This window comes from Leptonychotes weddellii, chromosome 1, assembly GCF_054177405.1.
Source record: "Leptonychotes weddellii isolate Sample4059 chromosome 1, ASM5417740v2, whole genome shotgun sequence".
NCBI lineage: Eukaryota > Metazoa > Chordata > Mammalia > Carnivora > Phocidae > Leptonychotes > Leptonychotes weddellii.
Genome location: NC_138369.1, coordinates 106202675 through 106224988, shown reverse-complemented (window position 1 = coordinate 106224988; position 22314 = coordinate 106202675). Strand labels below are relative to the sequence as shown.

The window sequence follows — 22314 nt, the reverse complement described above, 5'->3', positions numbered from 1 at the left end:
GCTTTGCACCCAGGATGCAGACCACAAGTGGGTTTTGATGATAAAAGCACAAGGAAGTTTCAAACGGTGTAAATAATCAGATAAGGAAGCCGATAGTAAGGGCTGGCATGCTGGATTTAGGAGGAAACTGACACTAATAACCCCAACCACCTTCCGTGGGCTACGAGACATAATTATGGTTTAATGACATAATGTTAAACACCAAATTCCATCGTTTTTACTAGCATCCCTATTATGACAGATGCATAGTTGTGGACAGAAAAATAGGAAATTGTTTTGTTTTCTTTTATTTTTACCTTTATGTTTCTACACAAATCTAAGTGACAAACGTAAGATGAGGATAGGTAATACATTTTCTAAGGTCACTTTTGAGAATCTTAGTAAAGGATTAAAATTTTACTTCTAAGAAGTGTCTCTCTTCTCTGTCTCGAGTACTGAATTTCTTTTTCATGTGTTTTTTCCTAATGGACTACAATTAAATATGTTCATCAATGAGAAAGTAATTGAAAAAATGGGATGATGCCATAAACCAAGCATTGGTACAAATTTGTTCTTACTCTGATTATGATTGAGACTTGGGAACAATATGTTGCTGGCCTCCGTGTTCACATTTGCAAAATGACTGCATTAATTACTAATATGTTATATAGATTCACTGATGTCTCCAGAGTTTATATTGGCCTTGAAAATGCCCCTAGTGCATGATCCCAGGGTTCTGGGATCGAGCCCCATGTCAGGCTCTCTGCTCAGCAGGAAGCCTGCTTCTCCCTCTCCCACTCCCCCTGCTTGTGTTCCCTCTCTCGCTGTGTCTCTCTCTCTCTGTCAAAATAAAGAAGTAAAATCTTTAAAAAAAATGCCCCTAGTGGGTTCTTCCTTCATTTATCTAATATGCATTGTTAAACCGAGGTTAGCATCCCTTAGGCTCCCTGTCAGTCAGTGGTTGGCTCAGAGTGACCCTGAATGCCAACTCCCAATATCAGACAGATGACATCTTTGGCAAATTAAGGGGCCAGTCTTTCTGGTCTTTATGTCTGAGGTAGTGCAGCCTTGGGAAAAGGTTATAGCAGAATATACAGCCATTATTGATCAGGATTTGAATCCCATCTTTAATACTTAACAGTTGTGTGACTTAGGGCAAGTTATTTACTCAACTGAGTTCAGTTTTGTCATGTGTAAAACAAGGGTAATAATCACTTACAGCCTGTTAGTGAGTTATTATTAAGTGAAATAATGCATAATAAGCACTTGACATAGAAGAGGCACTTAATAAATGATATTATGATTATTATATGTCTTACCATCTTATCATCATCTCTTGCTTCTATGACTTCAATAGCTTGCTAATTGGTCACCTGGCATCCACTTGCTCCACCCCAATTCACTTGCCACATTGTTGCCATTAGGGTTTTTAAAGATGAGAATTTGGCAAAGATCATGTCTGATTTCTTTCCAGAATGAATGAATAAATGAGTAAAATTAACTAGACCAACTAATGTTAGAAATAGAATATTTGAAGACACTTGCTTTAAAAGAAATAATGGATATCATGCACCTGGGTGGCTCAGTCGGTTGAGCATCCAACTCTTGGTTTTGGTGCAGGTCATGATCTCATGGTCCTGAGATTGAGCCCTGTGTCAGGCTCTGCATTCAGTGAGGAGTCTGCTTGAAAGATTTTTTCCCTCTGCCCTTTCCTCTTTCACTCTCTCTCTCAAATAAATCAATAAATCTTTTTTTTTAAAGATTTTATTTATTTATTTGAGAGAATGAAAGAGAGAGAGAGAGCACATGAGAGGGAGGAGGGTCAGAGGGAGAAGCAGGCTCCCCGCCGAGCAGGGAGCCCGATGTGGGACTCGATCCCGGGACTCCAGGATCATGACCTGAGCCGAAGGCAGTCGCTTAATCAACTGAGCCACCCAGGCGCCCATCAATAAATCTTTAAAAAAAATAATGGATATCTTTTGCCTACATTTATAATCAAAACCAAACAATTTACAAAAAAAGTTAAATCCATGGGTTGATTTTTAAGTGATCACAACACAACACAAAAAAAAGTAGTGGGCATATGTATTTAGGCATTATGCTTACAATGTCGAAGTGTTTTGTGATTTTTGTTATTGTTATTATTACTAAAGCAAATAGGTTGACGATAACATAGACTGTGTCTTTCGTTGTTAAAGAAAATGGGAAAACCCATTCTCTGAAATCAGATGTTTCTAGCTTACCTACAAAGCATTATGCCTGGATATGTACCTTCAGTATGTTATCAGTTATTCTTAGGTTAATAAAGAATTACCCTAGAAATTTCATGAGCTTACCAATTGCTTTTAGATTTTACCAGAAAAATTATTTTTCAATGTTCTTCTAATTTACGTTCACAGATTCACCTGGCATTGAGCATAAATCTGCCTGGTACATTTGAATCCATCAGGAAAATTAATCTCTTTGTTTAAAACACAACTGTGAATATACACATACCTAAGATACTATAATATATATTTTAAAAACATCTAGAGATGATTTTATACACCTGAGGAACAATAGAAATGCTGGGTTTTATCAAAGCAATTAAGCAAACATTGAAAATACATTTAGCTTAAGTCCGGCACACAGTAGAATCCCCAGAAATACTCTTTTCCACTTTTGCCCAGTCTTTGAATGAGTGCTAGTCTCCCTTCTCCTATAAAGCTTCTCCTGCATGGCAGCCTTCACACATCTCCCTCCTTGCTGAATCTCTGCAGCACTTATCATTTGAGCCACATAATTTAGTACTTAATGACTTACAGTCTTGTGCTATTTGCTGTTCTTTCAAGTAGCTTAGTCTCGTCTCTCTAAATAGATTGCATGGGCCTTAACAGCAGGGACAATGGCTTATATTAACTTTTTATTTCCTCTGGTTTCTAAACCTTATCCTGCAGCATATTTAGTTTGGTCATTTTCAACTGTGAATCAAGAGCCCAGGCATTGGAGAGAGTGGGGTATGCTAGAGGAGACATTCCAGAGTCATTCTGAAACCCAAGAGTCCATGCAGAATGTATGTGTGTATGTGTATGTACATGTGATTGTTTGTATGCATACAGCAATTAGAAAAAGAACTTCAAATTAGACATAGACTTCCTAACGTATAGATTGTGATCTATTGACACATTCAAAAAAAGAAGTTGTAGACTAATGTGTACAGTATAACTCTATTTTGGTAAAAATAAATATAGAAATTTATATAGAATATAGAAATGTATATATTTCTTTGTTTTGTGTGAGCAAAGAATACCACAAGAAAACCACACTGGACTGAATATTGATTACCTCTGAAAAGTGAAACACTTTTGTGTTGTGTTGCTTGATTGGCAAAACAAACATGTATTACTTTTGTAATTTGAAAAACTTCAAAGAAAATGTTGAAAAATGAAAACTGCAAAGGAAATATCAAAGTGAAGTGGAGTGATAAGTAAAATTATTAGATTTTCTGTAAGACAAAAATAAATAAATATAAATCCAGCCTCTTTGCAGGGATAGGTGGAGAACCACCGACGCTGTGGGAAAAGCATTTGCTAAGAATGGAAAAGTTTTGTCTTCTAGTCACAGGGCTGGCACTTACTAGCTTTGGGACCTTGGGCAAGTTCTCTAATGTCTGCATCTCCTTTCTCAGTTCTTTGTGGTGATAATTTTACTTGTCATGCCCTTTCATGGTTTTGTAACATTAGCGACTCAATTAGTTTAAGTGGAAAGTATATCCCTTGGAAAGGATAATGGGTTATCCCTACTGTGCTCTGTCACATCTGATATGGTGTGGTTGGTACTTTGGCAAACCTGGCAATCTCTCTGGGAGCCTGTGGGAATGGCGGCCAACAGCCACTTTGTCAGAAGTGGCTGTAGCTCCTAGGAGAGGTCCTGCTACCTCAGGCAAGGGGCAAGGTCCTAGTCCATGACGGAGGCAGAAGGGCAGAGAAACAGAAATTGCTAGTATTCTTTTTCACTGATGCATTTGGTACTGATATGGTTGTATTACCTTTCTTCTAGCTTTGGGTTGGAGTTGGGGGAACACCTGGGAAACAGTTTAGCAAGGCACTTCTTTGTTCAAAGGTCAACATCTTAGTCCCTTTATGAAGACAACAAATATCAGTCTGAATTTTCAAAGCAACTAACTCTCATTTGGTACATGCCCCCAAACCATGATCTCCCATGTGATGGCTCTGGAAACAGGAAACAAATCTTTCTGACGTCTTGTTATCATAATGTCACCACTATGAAACTTGTAATGACTGCCTTTTTCTGTTTTCAATCCATTTTAGCCTAAATTCCAACAGTCTTTGGAAAGTGTTCTATAATTTGGCCTTATCAAGTCTTAGTCGCTAATGTTTCTCAATTTTATGGCTTCTGGGGAATCCTAATGAGTATACTGAGCAACAGTTCATGAGCAGAGATGGAAGCAGGTATTTTTAGATGAGCGCGTGAAAGTGCCCCCTTTGGAGCTACAACAGACTGCGGCCAAGTGCGGGCTGAGGAGTGCTCCTTCACACAGGCCTTAATGCCCTGATGACTTGAAGAGGTCAGGCCACTGAATTCTCCATATCCACCAAAGAGCTTTGGCTGGTGTATTTTGTATCTATTGCTGCATAATAAGTTACCCCCAAACTTAGTGGCTCAAAACAATAATAAACATTCATTATTTTCAGTTTCCATGGTTTAGGAAATCAGGAGCCACTTAGCTAGCTGGGTGGTTCTGGCCCAGGGTCTCATCAGGTTGCAGTTAAGATGGTGGCTGCGGTCATCTGAAGATCTGACTGGCGTTGGAAATCCATTTCCAATGGCCACTCACTCACATTTGTGGACCCAGCCACCAGAACAAACTTACACACCCCAAACTGAACAACCTCTACTGTGATCCTCTGCATTCACACCAACTCCTTACTCTGTTAGCTTCTTTCCTTTCCCTTGAATGTTTCATGTCCCATTTTCCCCACATTTTGAAGAATTATATCACTTAATAGCTTACTTCAACTAATGACTAAACTGTACTTCAAACTTATTTCTGTTCAAGGTTTATTGTAAAAACATGTGTGACTTTCAGTAGAATCATGAAGATTCCTGTTTCTCTTCCTGTGCTTTCTTTTACCTATCTCCTAGATAGTCTTCTCTTAGGAACTATTTCTCCTCACTAACATTGGGAAGCTTAATTGTTAGAGACCATAATGAATGTGTATTCGTATTGCTTCTTTTGATTATTCTTTCTGGTGCTTTGTGTTTCTGTTTCTCTGAAACAACCTACTGCATGAGTGACAATAAATAAATTAGGAGGAAAAAAGTTTGTCTTCCAGTTTAAGGATGTCTGACAGAAACAAACCATAGGAGGCATTTCTATAGAGGGTAACTATTTTATAGTTAGGACTCCTTTTAATGATAGCTAGTGTTTATTAGGTGCTTAGGTGCTAGGCGCTGAGCTAAGTGCTATGCATGGCTGCTTGTATTTAATCCTCTCAATAGCCCAATGAGATACTATCATTATCCTCATTTACAGATGAGGAAGCTGAGGCGATAGGTAACTTGGCACATGTTACTTGCCTAGCGTATAGTGAAGCTGTGATTTAAATCCAGGCTGTCTGTGGTTTTAATCACTACACTGTTTTTCCTCCTTATGAGTCTCTGCTATGCACCAGGCATTATACTAAGCTTTTTTTTTTTTTTAAGATTTTATTTATTTACTTATTTGAGAGAGAGCGTGAGCATGGGGGGAAGGGCAGAGGAAGAGGGAGAGAGAAACCCAAGCCGGCTCCGCGCTGAGCATGGAGCGCCACGTGGGGCTCAGTCTCATGACCCTGAGATCAGACCTGAGCTGAAACCAAGAGTCAGATGCTCAACTGACTGTGCCACCCCGGTGCCCCAATATACTAAGTTCTTTATATACATTATCTCCAGTTTAATCCTGATAACCTATGATATAGGTGCCATTACTGTAATTTTAAAGACTGCATCAAGAAGTTTAAGAAACTCTCTCAGTATCACATACGTAGATGAAGACTCCATCGTGACCTCTGGCATCAGAGGGCTACAGCTTAGTAGGAAACTGTAGATGAGACTGATGGCTCATGAGCCAAAGTGAGTTCATATTTGCAGGGAGGGAACCTGTGATCTGCTGAGCCCTGGGAAGAAGATCTTCTTACTTCATTCTGACAGCTTACCACATTCAGTCCATCACCTTCCCTACAAAAGGCAGGTCGTTTGTGAAAACAGACTATTGCCACCGCATCCTAGGTGTGAGTGATTTGATATCTGGGTCATGTGACTCCTGCAGGATCCACTGTATCACCTGGACAACATTAAGCAAAATGTGACGGGACAGGGAAGAATTAGAAATGTTGGTTGGCCCTCCACAAATACTGTGGGTAGAGGATACGTTAATTTATTTTTCTTGATTATTTATTTTGTCACTGCTATGAAATATTTTTCAAAACCTAAACCAAACTCAGTTTACATTTTATTGAGGGCTTAGAGTATGCAGTGAGCAAGTAATTGGAAATCAGGTGTAATCAAAATTTCCCTTGCTCAGCCCTTAAACCACCAGTATTGATAGGAGTCAGCTTGGCTTTGGTTGAGCATCAGAGAAAGTGATGTATAGTATCTGCATTCAGATACTGCATGGTGTGAAAAATATCTCTGAATGTGAGAGTTACACACTCAACACAACAAGATACTCATCACAAAAGGCATTTGATCCCTGATTGCTACCGAGAGAACAGATAATTCATGTCTGCACGTCATTCTCTTCTCTGGGTAAAAGATCATTCAATTTCTCTCTCTCTCAATCCTCCCTTCTTCTTTCTCTTCCTCTTCCTTCCCTTTCTTTCTGTTCACAGTAGTTGAACATCAGTAACTTGAATATGTATATGTTAGAATGCCACGATACTTTCCAAGATTAAAATTAAGCAAAGACTTTAAATGACTTTCTTGAAATATTTCAGGTTTGGGGGCGCCTAGGTAGCTCAGTTGGTTAAGCGACTGCCTTCGGCTCAGGTCGTGATCCTGGAGTCCCGGGATCGAGTCCCGCGTCGGGCTCCCTGCTCAGCTGGGGGTCTGCTTCTCCCTCTGACCCTCGTCCCTCTCGTGCTCTCTGTCTCTCATTCTCTCTCTCTCAAATAAATAAATAAAATCTTTAAAAAAAATATTTCAGGTTTGATCACGAAGGAGCTATGCACAGGAAGTAATACACATTTATTATGACACTTGCTGCCGAAACAACAAAAGCCACAAAATTAATACACATTACATAGCCAAAGTGTTCAGTGAATCATTTCAATTTGATTCATCTATCCATTTTTTTTTTTTTTGAGGACGTATGAACTTTGCTAGCTTCTTGTAAGAGTGGAAGTGGGGAGGAGAAATATAAGTGTGTAAGATGCAATGTGTTATGACACAAAAGCATGAGTTTAAAACTTAAAATCTGTGGTCATTTCAATCTTACCTTCTTAGGCTCATAATTTCAACTTTCTCCATCTTATGACTGGGTTCCATGTTTTATTTGTAAATTTATAGTCCAGATCATATGGGGCTAGAAATTATGTGTGAATCAGGGTGCGTATTTTTCTTTCCTCTTTAAGTATTTCCATTCATGTCCCTTCTGGCATTCTCCATTCTAGTTGTAGGGCATTGCATTAGCAAGCCTGGATTTGTTTTCCGGCCAAGAACTACATACCAAAGCACAAATACCTTTGAGAATCTGCATCTTGGAAGTTGACCGGTACTTAATTTTGGAGTTTATAGACAGGCTATATTAGGATTTTAGTTGAAGCTGAAGAATTGACTCAACAAAATTTACAGAAGATATTTTTAAAACCGTGGATGAGGGCGCCTGGGTGGCTCAGTTGGTTGAGCGACTGCCTTCAGCTCAGGTTATGATCCTGGAGTCCGGGGATCGAGTCCCGCATCGGGCTCCCTGCTCAGCAGGGAGTCTGCTTCTCCCTCTGACCCTCCCCCCTCTCATGTGCTCTCTCTCTCTCTCTCAAATAAATAAATAAAATCTTAAAAAAAAAAAAAAACCGTGGATGAAATCAATGTCTATATAGTCACAATGATACTGAGATTTTATTGGTACTTTAACCAACTGTTGGAATATTTTGACGTTTTACCTTTGATATGTTTCAAAAGAGATGTGACACCCATTCAATGAATTGCAAGCTTAACACACTTTCCTGGCTCTTCTAATTTTTTTTTATTGTTAAAGTGTCTGGCTGTGGTCATTGATATAATAAAATGGAATTTTAGAATTTCCAACATAGAGAAAAGATAAATCTTTCACTAAATCATTGATAAGAACTTAACCTATTGATTGTTTCTTAATAATTCTGTAACAGACACATCATAACCAGCACGTACTATCAAAGCTTTGGAGTGGAGTGTTAATTCTGGGGCCAGAACTCCTTTTGTTTAGTGTTTGCCTTTCCAGTTAGAAGCAAGCATTTCCAATAGATCGCAAATTAATCATAGTCATTAGTGTTCTTTACAGAAAAGATTGTGTGGTCGCTCCTGTGAAATGTTCTGTTCCTCAGGATGATGAGTTAATTCATCTGGAACAACGTTAGTTCATCAAGGTTTGTGGTTTATCTAAAGATCAAATTCCTGTAATTTTGTATGCCATCTGATTTAATGTCCACTTAGTTTAGTGGTTAGGCAGCCATCAGCAGGCACAACACATGAATCTAATATCAAAAACAGGAAAAAAGGCAAATTCTTAAACATTTAATTCAGTCATCCTTAGACTGAGATTGATTGCTGCCTTTTTTTTTCTCCTGGGGAAGTGCAGATCTAGATAATGCCAGATCTTATTAAGAAAAGCCTAAATAATGTAAAACGTTGTGTGTAAATATGCCCATGGTAAAATCTATGCTTTAGGAGAGCTTGTAATGGAAGAGGATAGGAAAGAGTGGGTTGATTTCAAAATGAGATTATACACATTCCTGTGGAAGGTTCTTGTACCATACTCTCAAATATAATTAGAGCAGTTCACAGGGCGAGGATCAATTGGCTAGAGTTTACTGATAACCTACTTGTCGTGTGAGCTTGATAGACATTTCAAATGCTTTCAGTTTGGATGAAAAGTTGAGGCTTGATTTTTGTCTCTATTCATCTACTACTATTTTGTAGTAACATTTTTGATCAAGAGTTTAAAAAAGTCAACAGAGGGGCGCCTGGGTGGCACAGTTGGTTAAGCGACTGCCTTCGGCTCAGGTCATGATCCTGGAGTCCCGGGATCGAGTCCCGCATCGGGCTCCCTGCTCGGCAGGGAGCCTGCTTCTCCCTCTGGCCCTCCCCCCTCTCATGTGCTCTCTCTCTCTCTCTCTCAAATAAATGAATAAAATCTTTAAAAAGAAAAAAAGTCAACAGAAAAAATATTTAGAAGAATACTTACATGTTTTGCTGAAACGGATGCAAAGTAACATAAAATTGTTTCCCTTACGTGTCCCAGTGGAAGGGGCAAGGGGCTTTCACTCATGTTTAAATATTTTTGTTGATGCCCCATTAAACAAGTCAAAAGGTTTCTTTACTGAGGCTTTGAGAGTCTTAGAGCATTTACCATGTTGATGTTCATTGTGAAGCCCCAATGGGAGTTATCACCTTATTTAACCACAGAACACATTTCCAGAGAATACCTGTTAACCAGTCACTGATTAGAAAATGCTGGTGTGTAGGGTGTTTCTTGCCATTAAACAGCCTATAGGTAGATTGGCAGCTAACAGAAATATTCCAAATGACCCTAAATATGATGACTGGCTAGTGAATGATTTTAATAATGAGTACTGTAAGAATTTCAAGGAAGGGTGCCTGGAGGGCTGTGTATGAGCTTGACAAATAGAACTATTATTTCTATTGTTTCATCTCCTGAATGCTGTGACTATCAAAGAAATGTGAAGGGCCCACATGAACACAGTTAAAGGATCAAATGCTTCTGCTTACATCCCTAGCTTTAACCAGAGCTGAAGATTTGTTTAGAGGGAAGAATCCGGAAATGGGCCTAGAAAGATAAATGTGACATCAAATTAGAAAGGAGATTGTATTTGGGATTAGGGGCTTTATTTTCTAGCAGATAAGGATCCATTGGAATCTTTATTAGTGTGTTTTTTCTTTGTTTTTTTTATCTTTCTTTTTTAAGGCAAAACAAAACATTGTTATAACTTTGTTATTTCAGGAAGGCAAATTTTTGGTATAAAGATGTCACAAAATTCAGGTCTGCAATGACAAGGGCTTCCAGCAGACCAGTGCCAGTGGGAAGGGGAAGGGCCCATAGAAACAACTGAACAGATTGACCAAGCCAATGACTGCTTACTGGGGATAAGGGAAAGGAAAGAGTCCCAGATGTTGTCCAGGGTTGGCACTCAGGTAAAGGGCAGATGGTACAGAAACAGACATTTGAGTGATGGGGAGCAATGAAGTGCTGCTTCTGGGAAATAGCAGTGGCAGGAATTTCTATCTCTAAATGCCCTAAAAGAGACTTATTAGTTCATCAGTTGATTCCCATGGGGAACAATGTTAAATAGTCCAGTTATCTTGGATATTAAATGTAGCAATCCCTCATACATCTGGCCATAATTAATTCACTCTTGCAAGGGAAGTTCAGAGGTGGTTTCAGCCCATTATGAAGAGATGCTGCTGAAGATGTCAGTGTGAATAAAACTTGATTGCATCTTGAGGAATCTTACAATGACCCTTCATAGGAGGATTTTTGATGATTTTAATAATGAACACTGAAGAGCAGTAGAGATACTACTGTAAGGTAAGATAGAACTGGCCTATAAACCAGGAGGGAAGCGCAGATGATTTGTGGTGAATGATGAAAAGGTCAAACTTGGCTGGTAGGGCATAAAAAGGGGGGGAATCTTTGAAGGGCAGATAAGATTTCATCCAAGATAATCAAGGCAAAATGACTTATAGGCTGAGGAATGATAATATTATGATAACAATTATTTCAGTAGTATCAATAATAATAATAACTATTTTTATTGACCATATGTTAGGCACCATGCATGATTCTAAGTGACTTACATATATGGCTTCATTTAATTTTCAAAAAAATGGAATGAGTTTATACTGAAACATTAGACAACTGAAACCCATTGAAGAATTTTAAACAGGGGAGTGACTGACAGCTGATACTTGGGAAGATGAACAGTGTTGAGCATAAACTGGTGGGAAGGCAAGCTGTGGTCAGAAGATCTGTTAGGAGGTCATTGCAATAATTCAGACAAGAGGTAACAGGCATTCAAGCCAAGCATCCATGCTAGGTGGGAATGAAAATCAAGGAAGGTCCTGATACATTTTTCCAACAACCATCTACTGAATACCTTCTATATGCCCAGTGTTGAGTTAGGCTCTGGGCAATAGACCCAATCTCTCCTATTCTGGCACTTAAAGTCCACCAGAGGACATGGTAGAGAATAAATTTCCTGGCCTTGGTAATAAATATTGACCTGAAACTAATCTGAATGTGTGTGTGTTTGGGTGTGTGTATGTGTATGTATGGCTGCCTAACCTGGTCTTCAGGGATCTTGAATCTCAGTGGCATTTTCCCTCTGCCTCAGAGCTCTCTCTCTTACTGATAGGCAGATAACACAGTGGCGGGGAGGGGGGACAGAACGAACTCCGCTGCAAGCTAGACAGAGACAGACATCTTCAGGGGTACCACAGCTTGAGAGAGCAAAAACATTTTTCTTCAAATTCTTCTCTTCCATAGGTCAGGGTAAGGATTAGGGCAACTGACATTGGTATGGAAGAAAGAGGATAGAAAAATACTTATATTTTGCTATTCTTCAGAATATAGACTAAATCATCTTCCTCACTGAAAGTATAGCAACACCAATACTGTGAAACTTACAGTATTTTGACCTGTTCCCATGAACTCAGAGCAGTTCACACTCCTATTACCCAATTTATTTTCCCAACACTCCTGTTGGGCTGACAATATGAAACTTTCATGGAAACCAACTCAAAGGTTAAGTGACTTACCCACAGGCACATAGCTAGGAGTGGAGAGAGGAGTAGACAAAGGTCTTCCAACTCACTTTCCCCACAAAATTATGAATCTAAAAGCACTCTGAAATGGTGTTTTTATAGCCTCAGGGGATAAGCTGACCCTAGAGTTATTGTGTAATGTGCTAAACAGTGTCTTGAAAGATTGAATTAATTAAAATTAATAAAATAAATAAAAGTTAATTCCTAAAAGAGTTGAGGTTAATTCTAAGAACATTTAATTCTTTGAGCTAAAGTTAGGAAGAATGAGGGATTTGGCTTTTTGAGACTAATTATAATCATGATCCAAGTTATCATCTATAAAAAGAAAATATAATAGTAATTTTTGCTCAGTAATCTACAATGCTTATTGCCCTAACAACCAGATAGATGTGTTGTATGTTTTTTGGTGAATATATATTTTTCAGTTTTTGTGAATATTTATTTGTTCATCATTTTTTAAGTCATCTTTCAAGGCATACACATCAGATCATTAAACATTTCTACTTTTGGTGGATAAGGAAGAGAAAAATAATGGTATTTTGTCCCTTTTTCTCTACCAAAATTTTACTAAAAGATATTTTATTAAAGTTTTTATTTTATGTCAGTGTTTCCGTTTAAACTTGGTATAAATTTTTTGTTGTTGTTGTGCTTTACACACAAAATAACCACTCAGTGTAATAACTTAGACCTGAAATACATCAAAATAGTCCAACAAAAAATATTTTAAATATGGCAGTCTTAATTGGAGTTTAGAAAATAAATCTTTGAGTATAATAATTTATTCACTAGAGCTGTTGTCTCAGCAAAGTATTTCATCTTAGTTTCCAAAGAGCTGCTAGTCATTACTAAATATATTTAAAGTCAAAGCAAAAAAAAAGAAAAAAGAAAAAAGAAATTCACTTTCATTCTGGCCAAATATACTATAAAATACTCAACTGGTAAGCAAGTCATCTGCATTTTTTTTTTAAAGATCAGATAGGTGATTATGCTTGTGTAGTTAATTAATAAAATAGGAAGCAGGTAATGGTTCACTGGGGAAACTTTTGCATCACGGTATCTGTTATGAAGGATCCCATGCTGTAGGGACAATAACGGGGTGCTAATTCTGAACGCACACAGTGCCGTCCTACAAAGACATCAAGATTTGTAGGAAATCAACCCTCCAGCAGTCCTGGCAAGCCAGACTGACCCCAGCAAATGAAAATAATCAAAAGTAATTAGAAGCGTGCTGGACTACTCCTCGGAGAGCCAAGCGGGAGAGTAAACATGCCTGAATCCTCGAGCCACTGCAAAGGCCCATGTCTGAGCTGTTAGGTGCCCTGACCTTGTCCACATAAAGATGTGATTTATGAAGTGCAGGGCACAGCAGCAGGGCTTCTGTCTTCTCCTGGAGAACCAAATTACTGAGGTGGAGATTAACATGCTTTCAGTAGGGCCCATTTCCAGACCAAGGGAAATTTTTTATTTACATTTTTTTTACCTTTAATTTCCTTTTTTCTTTTTTTTCCCGAACAGTTTCCTCCCCCAAACCCGTAGATTAAAAAAAAAAAAAAAAAAAGTCCATCAAGAGAGACCAGAAATATCTTTCCTGAGCAGTGATGATCTATGTTGGTGACTATAGACATTCAGGGCCCTTTTTGTTTGTAAATTTATTGTGCTGGACTGTTTTGTTGGGGTCTACCTACCCAGCACCACAGAATTCACCTTCAAATTTAGGGAGCCCATCTTGTGAAATACGCCCCTGATTAAAACATATAAACTAAAATTAAACAATTACCTTTGATTCCATGGCTTTCTGATCTAGTTTCTCTTGCTAGATGTTATGCTTCATTACAAGGCTTATGTTTAAGTAAAAGGATTTGGGAGAAGAACTTGTAGGTGGTCAAGAATTTGGAGGGAAAGAAAGAGGAGAGACAAATTGGAGTTTCTGTATAGGGAAAAATATTTATATGAGAATCAGTGGGGAGTCTCTTGAATCCTAAAGACATAAATAATTTTTCTCATCTTTGTCTCGGTTAAGTTAAATTTTACAAAATCCTATTCTGATGTGGAAAAGGAAGCATCGATTTACTTTTTAAACACACATCAATATCTATACATGAAGCTAATTTAATTAACAAGCAGTTATTGTTCGGCCAAATGTCAATTTCTCAGATTATTTCATGCTTCTTGATGTGAACTGTATGAAACAAGATTTAACAGGATCTCCATGAATGAAACTGCACTTGAGAAATGTAAAAATGCACTTGTACGTTCTTGAAAAGCTACAAAAAAAAATAAAATAAAATAAAATAAAAACCCAAAACAGTGTTAAAACAAAAATGTCAGGCTTGAACTTCAGTGTATATTTAGCCACCTCAAGAAACCAAGAGCTGTGGAATTAAGGGAACTCTACTTAGGCTGAGGTTATAAAGTGCCTTCCTCTATAAACTAAAAACATAATGTCAGGGTGAATGGGAACATACTTTATTAACTTTATGGTATTGAAAACTGCCAGCAAGTTGTCTTGTTTTTAAATATTGTCCTCTGCAGAGTGTTACAGGGCTGTTTGTCCACAGGAAGCCTATTAAAAGTGGACAGTGCAGTCATTTCATCTGGCTTTGGCTGGATTGCTTTTCTTTCCTTTAATGATGTGCTGGAATGTACCATGCCCATAGGGTCTCCATTAGCAGAACTTTTACTTCTGGGACAACCATGAAGTTTAAGGTTTAAAAGAGGCATCAGCTTACAGTCTTGTGGGAATCACTTGAATACTAGAGCACTAACTTCTTACTGCTTTAACTAATATATTGACTTATTTTAAATAAACAGTTACACAATGAAGGCAGAGCCAGTGGCCTTATTGGAAATCTTTGAGCCTTTTAAAGATTCTGCAATCCACACAGATGGGGGAGGAAGGAAGGGGCCTGAGGAGGGTTTATGCCCTTTTCAAACCAGGAAGAAAACACATTAACCTCTCCCACCTCAGCCCTGCCATCAGCCAAAGGGGGATCTTTAGAGCTCCCAGAAAATCTATCAACTCACACTCGAACCTCATATTTTCCAATGCCTTTTTCCTGGTAAACAACAATTAACAGAATGAGACAGAGAAAACAATATTTTAACTCCTTCTGGAAAAAATGTTTTAAAAGTATGGATTCTCTTTTTAAACATTGCTGATGAATCACTCTATTTTCTGCTTTCCCCAGAGCTATACATTTGTTGTAGTATGTTCTTCCATTCCATCCCCCTTTAATATTTAGATCATTTGTCCTGATACATGTTTGCAAATTAAAGTTGGTTTGAGATTATAGTAAAACCATTATTTTTAATAGCCCATTTCAAGGGCAGCGCTAAACACTGCAGAACACGCATGTTACTGATTACTGCTGAGCAGACAGCGGCTTTTGCAGATTAATTTGTAACTGGGAACTACCGTAAACAGATTTCACCAGAAATCCCAAGAAATAAAGAGAATTGGTGGTGGTATTTGGCTCCTTGTAGTTATTTATTGTTTTAGAAACCTCCTGATGGAAAGCAAGTTAGCCAGGGAGAAAAAACAAGCCCCCCCCCCGCCAACCACCTTTTCCTCCAGCCCTCTGTCTTCTCTTCTATCCACTTCTAATGGGAGAAGGTGGGTCAGGGTCTTCTCCTAAAGGGTTATTGAAATAGCAAGAGGCTCCTTCCATGAGAGGCCCATCTCACTACGCGGGGATTTCAGGACCTTACTTTTAAACTTCCAGCTGTGTCGTCGGGAAAAAAGCGGGGTGACTCTGTCTTTACACGAAGTTATTATATAATCAAACAAGAGAGGGGGCGTGGTGGGAGAGAGCGGGGGAGGGGGAGTGGAGAGCGGGAGCGAGGGGGAGAGATTAATATTTAGTGTTTGCCCAGGTCCTTCTGATGATTTCCTTTGGTCTTTCTCACAAGTTATTCAGTAGAGAGCAAGACTGATGATGATGATATTAATAAAATAATAATGAGGCTAAATAATCCCCCATCTCTCTAGATAAATCTTCCAAGGTTTCAGAGAGAAGGAGTTAACTCTTTTGGCCCTGTTTGTAGAAGAGAATGTCCTACGTAGAACTAGTCCTAGCTCAGGCGGGTGTCTGCGTTGTCTGGACTGCGCGGTGCACTCGGCCAGAAGCTCGGGAAACGCGGACCGGCCCACGCGCTAAGCGCAGGGCAAAGCCCAGAGCCCGCGGCCGGCGGGCGGCAGCCGGTTCACCTGGGCGGTTGAAGCCGAAGCCGAAGCCGCAACCGCCGCCGCCGCCGCAGCGCCTTAATTCGGGGCGCAACGCCATCTACCGGCCTCCTGCAGCATCTGCAAGTACCCGGACCTTGAAAGTCGCCCCACCTCCCCCACCCGAACCCAATATAAGGGAAAAGAAACTCGGAGGCCCTTTCCACGAAATCCTAATTTAGCCAGGACCTGCCACTGATTCTACCCGACCTTTTGTTTATCCACCGACGTTTCCTCCTTTTCAGAGCCGCTTTGTAAAGGGCAAGGAGGCGGGGGCCGCGGGGCTGGGGCGGGGGATTGGGGCGCTGAGCTCCCAGACCCCCTGATCAGGCCGCACTGTCTGAAGCAATCGGTTCCCCAGATTACTTGTATTTAATACACAATGCATCATAAAACAAATCCCTCATCCTGACAGGAAGAAAATAGAACAGCTCATAGCTCGAGCCGGTCCAATTTATGGCTAAATTAAAAAAAAAAAAAAGGGCTCCGACAATGGGCAAGTTGAGGAAGGGCAGGAAATCAATGGCAGCAAACCGGGGGCTCTTAAAGGTTCTCAAGCGCCGAACTCTATGGGAATATCTGACCGGGTTTTAGGTTATTTACAAAGGATTTTTCCTGTCCTACCTACCACTGCTGTGCGATTTTCCCTCAAACAATGGCCATTATCTGAAATAACAGTTCAATGTCACAGATAACAGGCCACCGAAACGAATTAGTCACCACCTCTTGTCATTTTCTCTCCCCCACATCCCTCCCTTTTGTTACTATTTTTGTTTTTAAATCAGCATTTTGGGGGAAATATACATCTACTAGATTTACACGTCTGTTTGCACTTGGAGAAAACAAAAAGGGGACTTGGCGTTGTCCCCGTTTGCTGATAAAGTTTAACATAAGCGCGCTTTCCAGAGACTTTCCCTTCACCCCTCCCCCGCGAGGGTCCCTCGACTTGCTTACTTTGCTTAACTTTCCATTGTTGAGCTGAGAAGTTGGATTTGTTCATTTGTTTTTATGAATGGAGTTTTGTGATAAAAAGCATTTATTTCCATTTAACCGGTGGGTTTTACTAAATTTTCCAAGGTTGGCTATAGGTAAATCCGTAGATTCTTATTTTGTCACGCATTCCCTATATTCTATCTTCCAGTGCTGTTTCTGAAATGTTTTGATAAAAATTGACCATATATATTAGAAAGTTATTAATCACCGTACAGTACTGATCCCCCAAAGCAGCATTTATAATGTTAAAAGTTTAAAAATAACCTGAGTTGTCAAACTGCTTAATTCCACTTTTGGACTTCCACGGGGTTTTAATTAACGTATCACAGAATATGGCAAAAACTCACCAGATAATTGTCAATCTCTCCAAGCCCTTAATACGCTATTTGGGCAGGTTATATGCAAAAATGTTTCAGATTTTTAAATTACTTCCTTTAAGAAAAGTATGATTTGGAAAAGTAGCATGCTCTTCAGCTGACCTAACTATAATAATAGAGGGAACAGAGTATGAATTTCAATAATAATCATTTGAAAAGATGCTTAGCAGAAAACTGGAAATGGACATGTCAACTTTCACTGTTAGGCTGCTGTTTTCTGAGAATTTCTAAACTAATTACTAGATTTAGCATGAGCCAGTGTCTCTTTACCCTAAACCCCATTCTTGCCCCCTCCAGCGCCCCACCCCCAGCCTTGGTTCACACACCCTCACACCCCCCAAAGCACTTCTCCACCCGATCACTCCCATCCCCCATCTCCAACACACCACACACACACACACACACACACACACGCACGCACTTACACTTGTGCTTTCTGGACATCGAAACAGAGGATATTTCCCTAGGGAAAGAAATTCTGCCTGGCGAGATCTCCCCATTGGTTGTTTACCAGAGAAATCTACATGTTTAAGGGGGATGGTGTATCCATAATCAGCCTGTCCCTATAGGACTTGGGTCTTGGCGACCTTTTTGTGACCTCTCCCGCCGGAGGAGGCTGCTGTCACTTTAAAAATTTACTGAAAGAGGAGCCCGTCTGGCTTCCGATCACTCTGGGCGGCGGGAGATAGCTCCCTTTCTCCCTCGCCCCGGGTTCTTTCTGGATGGCCGAGCAGATCCTCTTTAAAGAGACAGTTCATGAAATAGAAACCCGGCGGCTGCGCTTGGAGTTGCGAAAGGGGATGATCCCGTGAGGGTCTTGGACTGGGGAAGGCGCTGCGGAGGATCTAAAAGGGGGCTAGAGCTCCCCTCGCCTCCCCAGGCCCCCCACCTTTTCAAACTCTCCTCCTCCTCCTGCCTGTTCCCCCCCCCCCACCCTTGGAACTGGGAGAGAGAAGTGGAAGAAGTTTTAGTGGGTTTCAGATAACTTTCATTACACATCGGGCTGATAAGAGCAAGAGAAAGTGAGAAAAGAGGGAGGTGATGTGAACCAGAAGGAATAGCTCCGAGCTCATTTAGGAAGGGGGAAAAAAAAAAGCCAAAACACACCAAACCCGGGTCACCCAGACGAGAGGAGACTTCATTTCTGGTGTTAAAAATACACTGTTGGCGGACAATAAATCTGAAACGCGTGGTCCTGGCGAGCAGATCCTAGAGACGGACAAAGTTATCAGAGACCTATTCGGAAATCGAGACGCGAGGCTTTCTTTTTTCTTTTTCTTTCTTTTCTTTTTTTCCTTTTTTTTTTTTTTTTTTCCTTTTTTTAACATCCCGAAATGTGGTTCGGGATCGTTTGAAAGGATTTTCGTGCAGGAAAGCTGGGGGCTGCTGATTATTTTGTTTTGTTTGTTTTAATTCTTCTGTGATTGCCTTTTATTGCTGAGTTGAGGCCATAGAAATCTTAAGGTAAGAGAACTCACTTTAAAAAAAAAAAAGTCTTGGCGTGCATAGTTTGTAACTTCGGACAGTTTCCTGCCTTGGCACCCCTTCTCCGGGGCGCCCCCCGCCCCCAGCCTTCTTTTCCTACTTGCCCGCAGTCTCGCGGAGCCCTGCTGCTTATCTACGTTGCTGGGACTGGCGATTTCCTTGTTCCTCCTGTGGAACGGTGCGGTCTGGACGCGTCTCCGGGGTGGGTCGTCTGGCCTTCGGTGGGTCTCTCTGCCGGCTGTCGGCCTTTTTTCCTCCCGCTCTAATCCTACTTCCCCTCCCTCCGTGTGTCTGTCCGTCGGTATCAGGGACGCAGAAGGTGGGGTTGCCAAAATCTGAATTCCTGGCACCGGCCACGCGACTTTGGAGCCGCTTTCGGCCGAGTTCCACCTTGCCAAGTAACAGCTTTGCTGTCCAACATCGTGTGCTGCTTCTCGAGAAAGTCACATTCGGACCCTTTGGCTAGATTGTGGGGATTTTTTTTTTTCTTTCCTTTTGCTGTTGGTTTTTTGAAAGGGCCTTTCTCTAAAGTCTACCTAAAGGGAATTTTTTTTTTTTTTAAGCTATCTTTGGAACTTGACAGCTTTTAAAAACACAGGAGTGTGTTAGATGAAATGACGGAAGATGTGTTCTTACTTTATTTTATTCGAGATTTCCGAGACGATTAAGACATTTGGGAGACAAATGCAGTTCTGCTAGCAAATCAAAAGTGAACAATTCACCCAAGGGGGGAAACGTTTCTAGAGAAAGTTCAGCTTTTGTCTTGGGGCAAGAATATTGAGAGTAAGAAAGTTAATATGTTGGTGAAATATTTGAATAATCATGTAACATATATGTAAAAAGACATTCTTTGGAAATGAACCTGTTTTTAAATTAATTTCACTGTTGACAGTGGCAATGGCAATAATGTTAACACGGAATAAAATTACACCTAGAATTTTTACGTGCAGTATATGCAGTACTTAATTCCCTGCCCCCGCAAAAGGGAATGCTCGAAAGCTAAGGGGATAGATGATGCTTGACTTTGAAATTAACAAGTTTTCCAGGTCTTTCTGCAAATATGAAATGGAACTGGTGTTGCATTTCACTGACTTCACCCTATTTCCTTCATTAAATATTTCTCTAGTGTGTCAGTAGAAGTGCCTTTTTTTTTTTGCTAGTCAAGAAAACAAATAACAAAAGATCAACCAGAAACCAAACAAGCCAAAAAACAAACAAAACAAAAATCCCAACTTTTTACTATTTTAAAATGTGTATTGCTATTGTTACTTATGCTCCCTGTGGACATCTTGGGGGGGGGGTGGAATCCCAAGTTGCTATTTGAGTCACTCAGCATTGAGAATTGAAGAAAACAACTTAAAGTTTGTAATTTTAAAAATAAGAAATTGTTAATATCTGTCTTTCTCACTAGAGAGGGTATTTAATGTGGACTTTCTGTTGTTAGTGTGAAGAGGGGTCTTGAAAAAGATTTGTGTGTGTGTGTGTGTGTGTGTGTGTGTGTGTAGCAATTATTATCCCTATCTTCTGTTTTGATTTTACTTTTTTAAATTGTGGGACTTCTTATTGCCCTTTAATTGTCTCACGGCCAAAGGCTTATTCATAATGCCTCTTGACTAGAGCCCTCAGAGCACTGGGCTTCTTGAAGTTTGTGGGTGAGTTAATGAGTTGAATCTGCAACTAGGTGATTACCTGAATTTTATGCAAGATTGCTTTTTGGTCTATATACCCAAGAGTTTAGTTTTTACTTTTACATAGGTGTAGATACAGCAGGGTTCTGTGGGAGTTATTTAATTCATTATTTTTTGTTCTGGACTGTCTTATTTAGTCTGTGATAGGAAACTTCCTCAAGTTTGCATTAACTGATTGACATTAACATTGCCAACCTTTCTAGTTATTCGCCATTAGGTCAACAGTTCTGCAGTTTTTAATATTGATGTTTAAAACATTGCTGCTAGTCAATCAATAGCTTTGTGTAAGTATGCAAAACCTTAAAAATGGACATTTCCCATTTCAATTTTTGTTTAAGGTGTCCTAAGTAATGATTAATATTCAGGATAGGCCAAATGTAAAATCTCATGAAAAATAACAATACACAACCATAGATAATGATGGCAATTTATTACAATATTATTATATATTTTTTACTTGTTCACAAGCCAGTTCTGTTATTTTGGTTACTAAACATAAAATTGAAACATGCATTGGCATGTGTTAGCTAAAACATTAGGTTGCCATATTTTGCATGAGTGTTTACCAATCATTTGTTTTCATTTCTTTTTCTTACGTTTGCTCAGAGACATTTATGAGACAAATCTTATTATCTTCTTCCACTAAGGGTGTGATTTAATTGTTTCATGGTAGTGAAATGCAAAGTGAAAAGGAATTTAGTAATATTTAAAGTTTTTTAATTGAATTAATTTAAAGGGCAAAAATGTGAAAGTATACACTTACATGGGAAGACTATCTGAACCTAAAACATTGACTATTTAGTTTAGAAATATTAGGTTAATATATGCTGTTCAATATTATTTTTTGTAAAAATCACATGGAATAAAATTAAGTCAAGAGCACTCATTCATGCATAACAAGGAAACAAGCATTTTTTTAAATCAATTGACCAGTTTTTGCAATAATGTACAATTGCTTTGTTCTTCTAAAAAATAGTACATTGCCGCTTCTAAGGTAACTTATTATTATTCCTCCTTTATTAATATGCATGCTGCCTGACTTTTTTAAAAAAAGGATTTAAAGGAGGACTATACACTTGAATAAAATATTTTCAAGTAATTAACCATTCTAATGAATGAACTGATATGGAAATTGATTGTTCTCATCTTCTTCCTTCCAGATCTTAGATGAGTTTTGCAATGTGAAGTTCTGCATAGATGCTAGTCAACCAGATGTAGGAAGCTGGCTCAAGTACATCAGGTTCGCTGGCTGTTATGATCAGCACAACCTCGTTGCATGCCAGATAAATGATCAGGTATGTTGTAAAGATTTTTTTGTCTTTCTTTGAGAGCACTAAAGTATCAGTGAAGCCTGAAGAATAAAAATAACAGTGAGCTGCAGTAGACCCTTGTGGCCTGTTTGTTGATATGGTGAAAGGTAATGCACAAATATAAGTAAGATGCAGAATAAAGTTATTTGCAGTATTACTTTCTTTCAGTGCTACTTTTTTGGATAGTTTACTCACTTTGTAACTTCACAAATGCTCTAGTTTTCTAAGTGTGATTGAATGTT

The 22314-nt window shown here is 39.3% G+C and overlaps 1 protein-coding gene across 12 annotated transcripts in view; it reads left to right on the top strand.

The window, feature by feature from the left end:
• Positions 1–22314, top strand: part of MECOM (MDS1 and EVI1 complex locus) — a 541324-nt gene that overhangs the window by 459018 nt on the left and 59992 nt on the right. For 9 of the 12 annotated variants that reach the window (XM_081829261.1, XM_081829240.1, XM_081829219.1 and 6 more), the window contains one exon: positions 21923–22057. In XM_081829261.1, the coding sequence (XP_081685387.1) occupies positions 21923–22057 (135 nt within the window). Of the gene's footprint in view, positions 1–18162; positions 19054–19128; positions 19296–21922; positions 22058–22314 lie in introns of those variants that run through there. The other 3 variants (XM_081829264.1, XM_081829269.1, XM_081829276.1) reach the window with 3 other exon arrangements.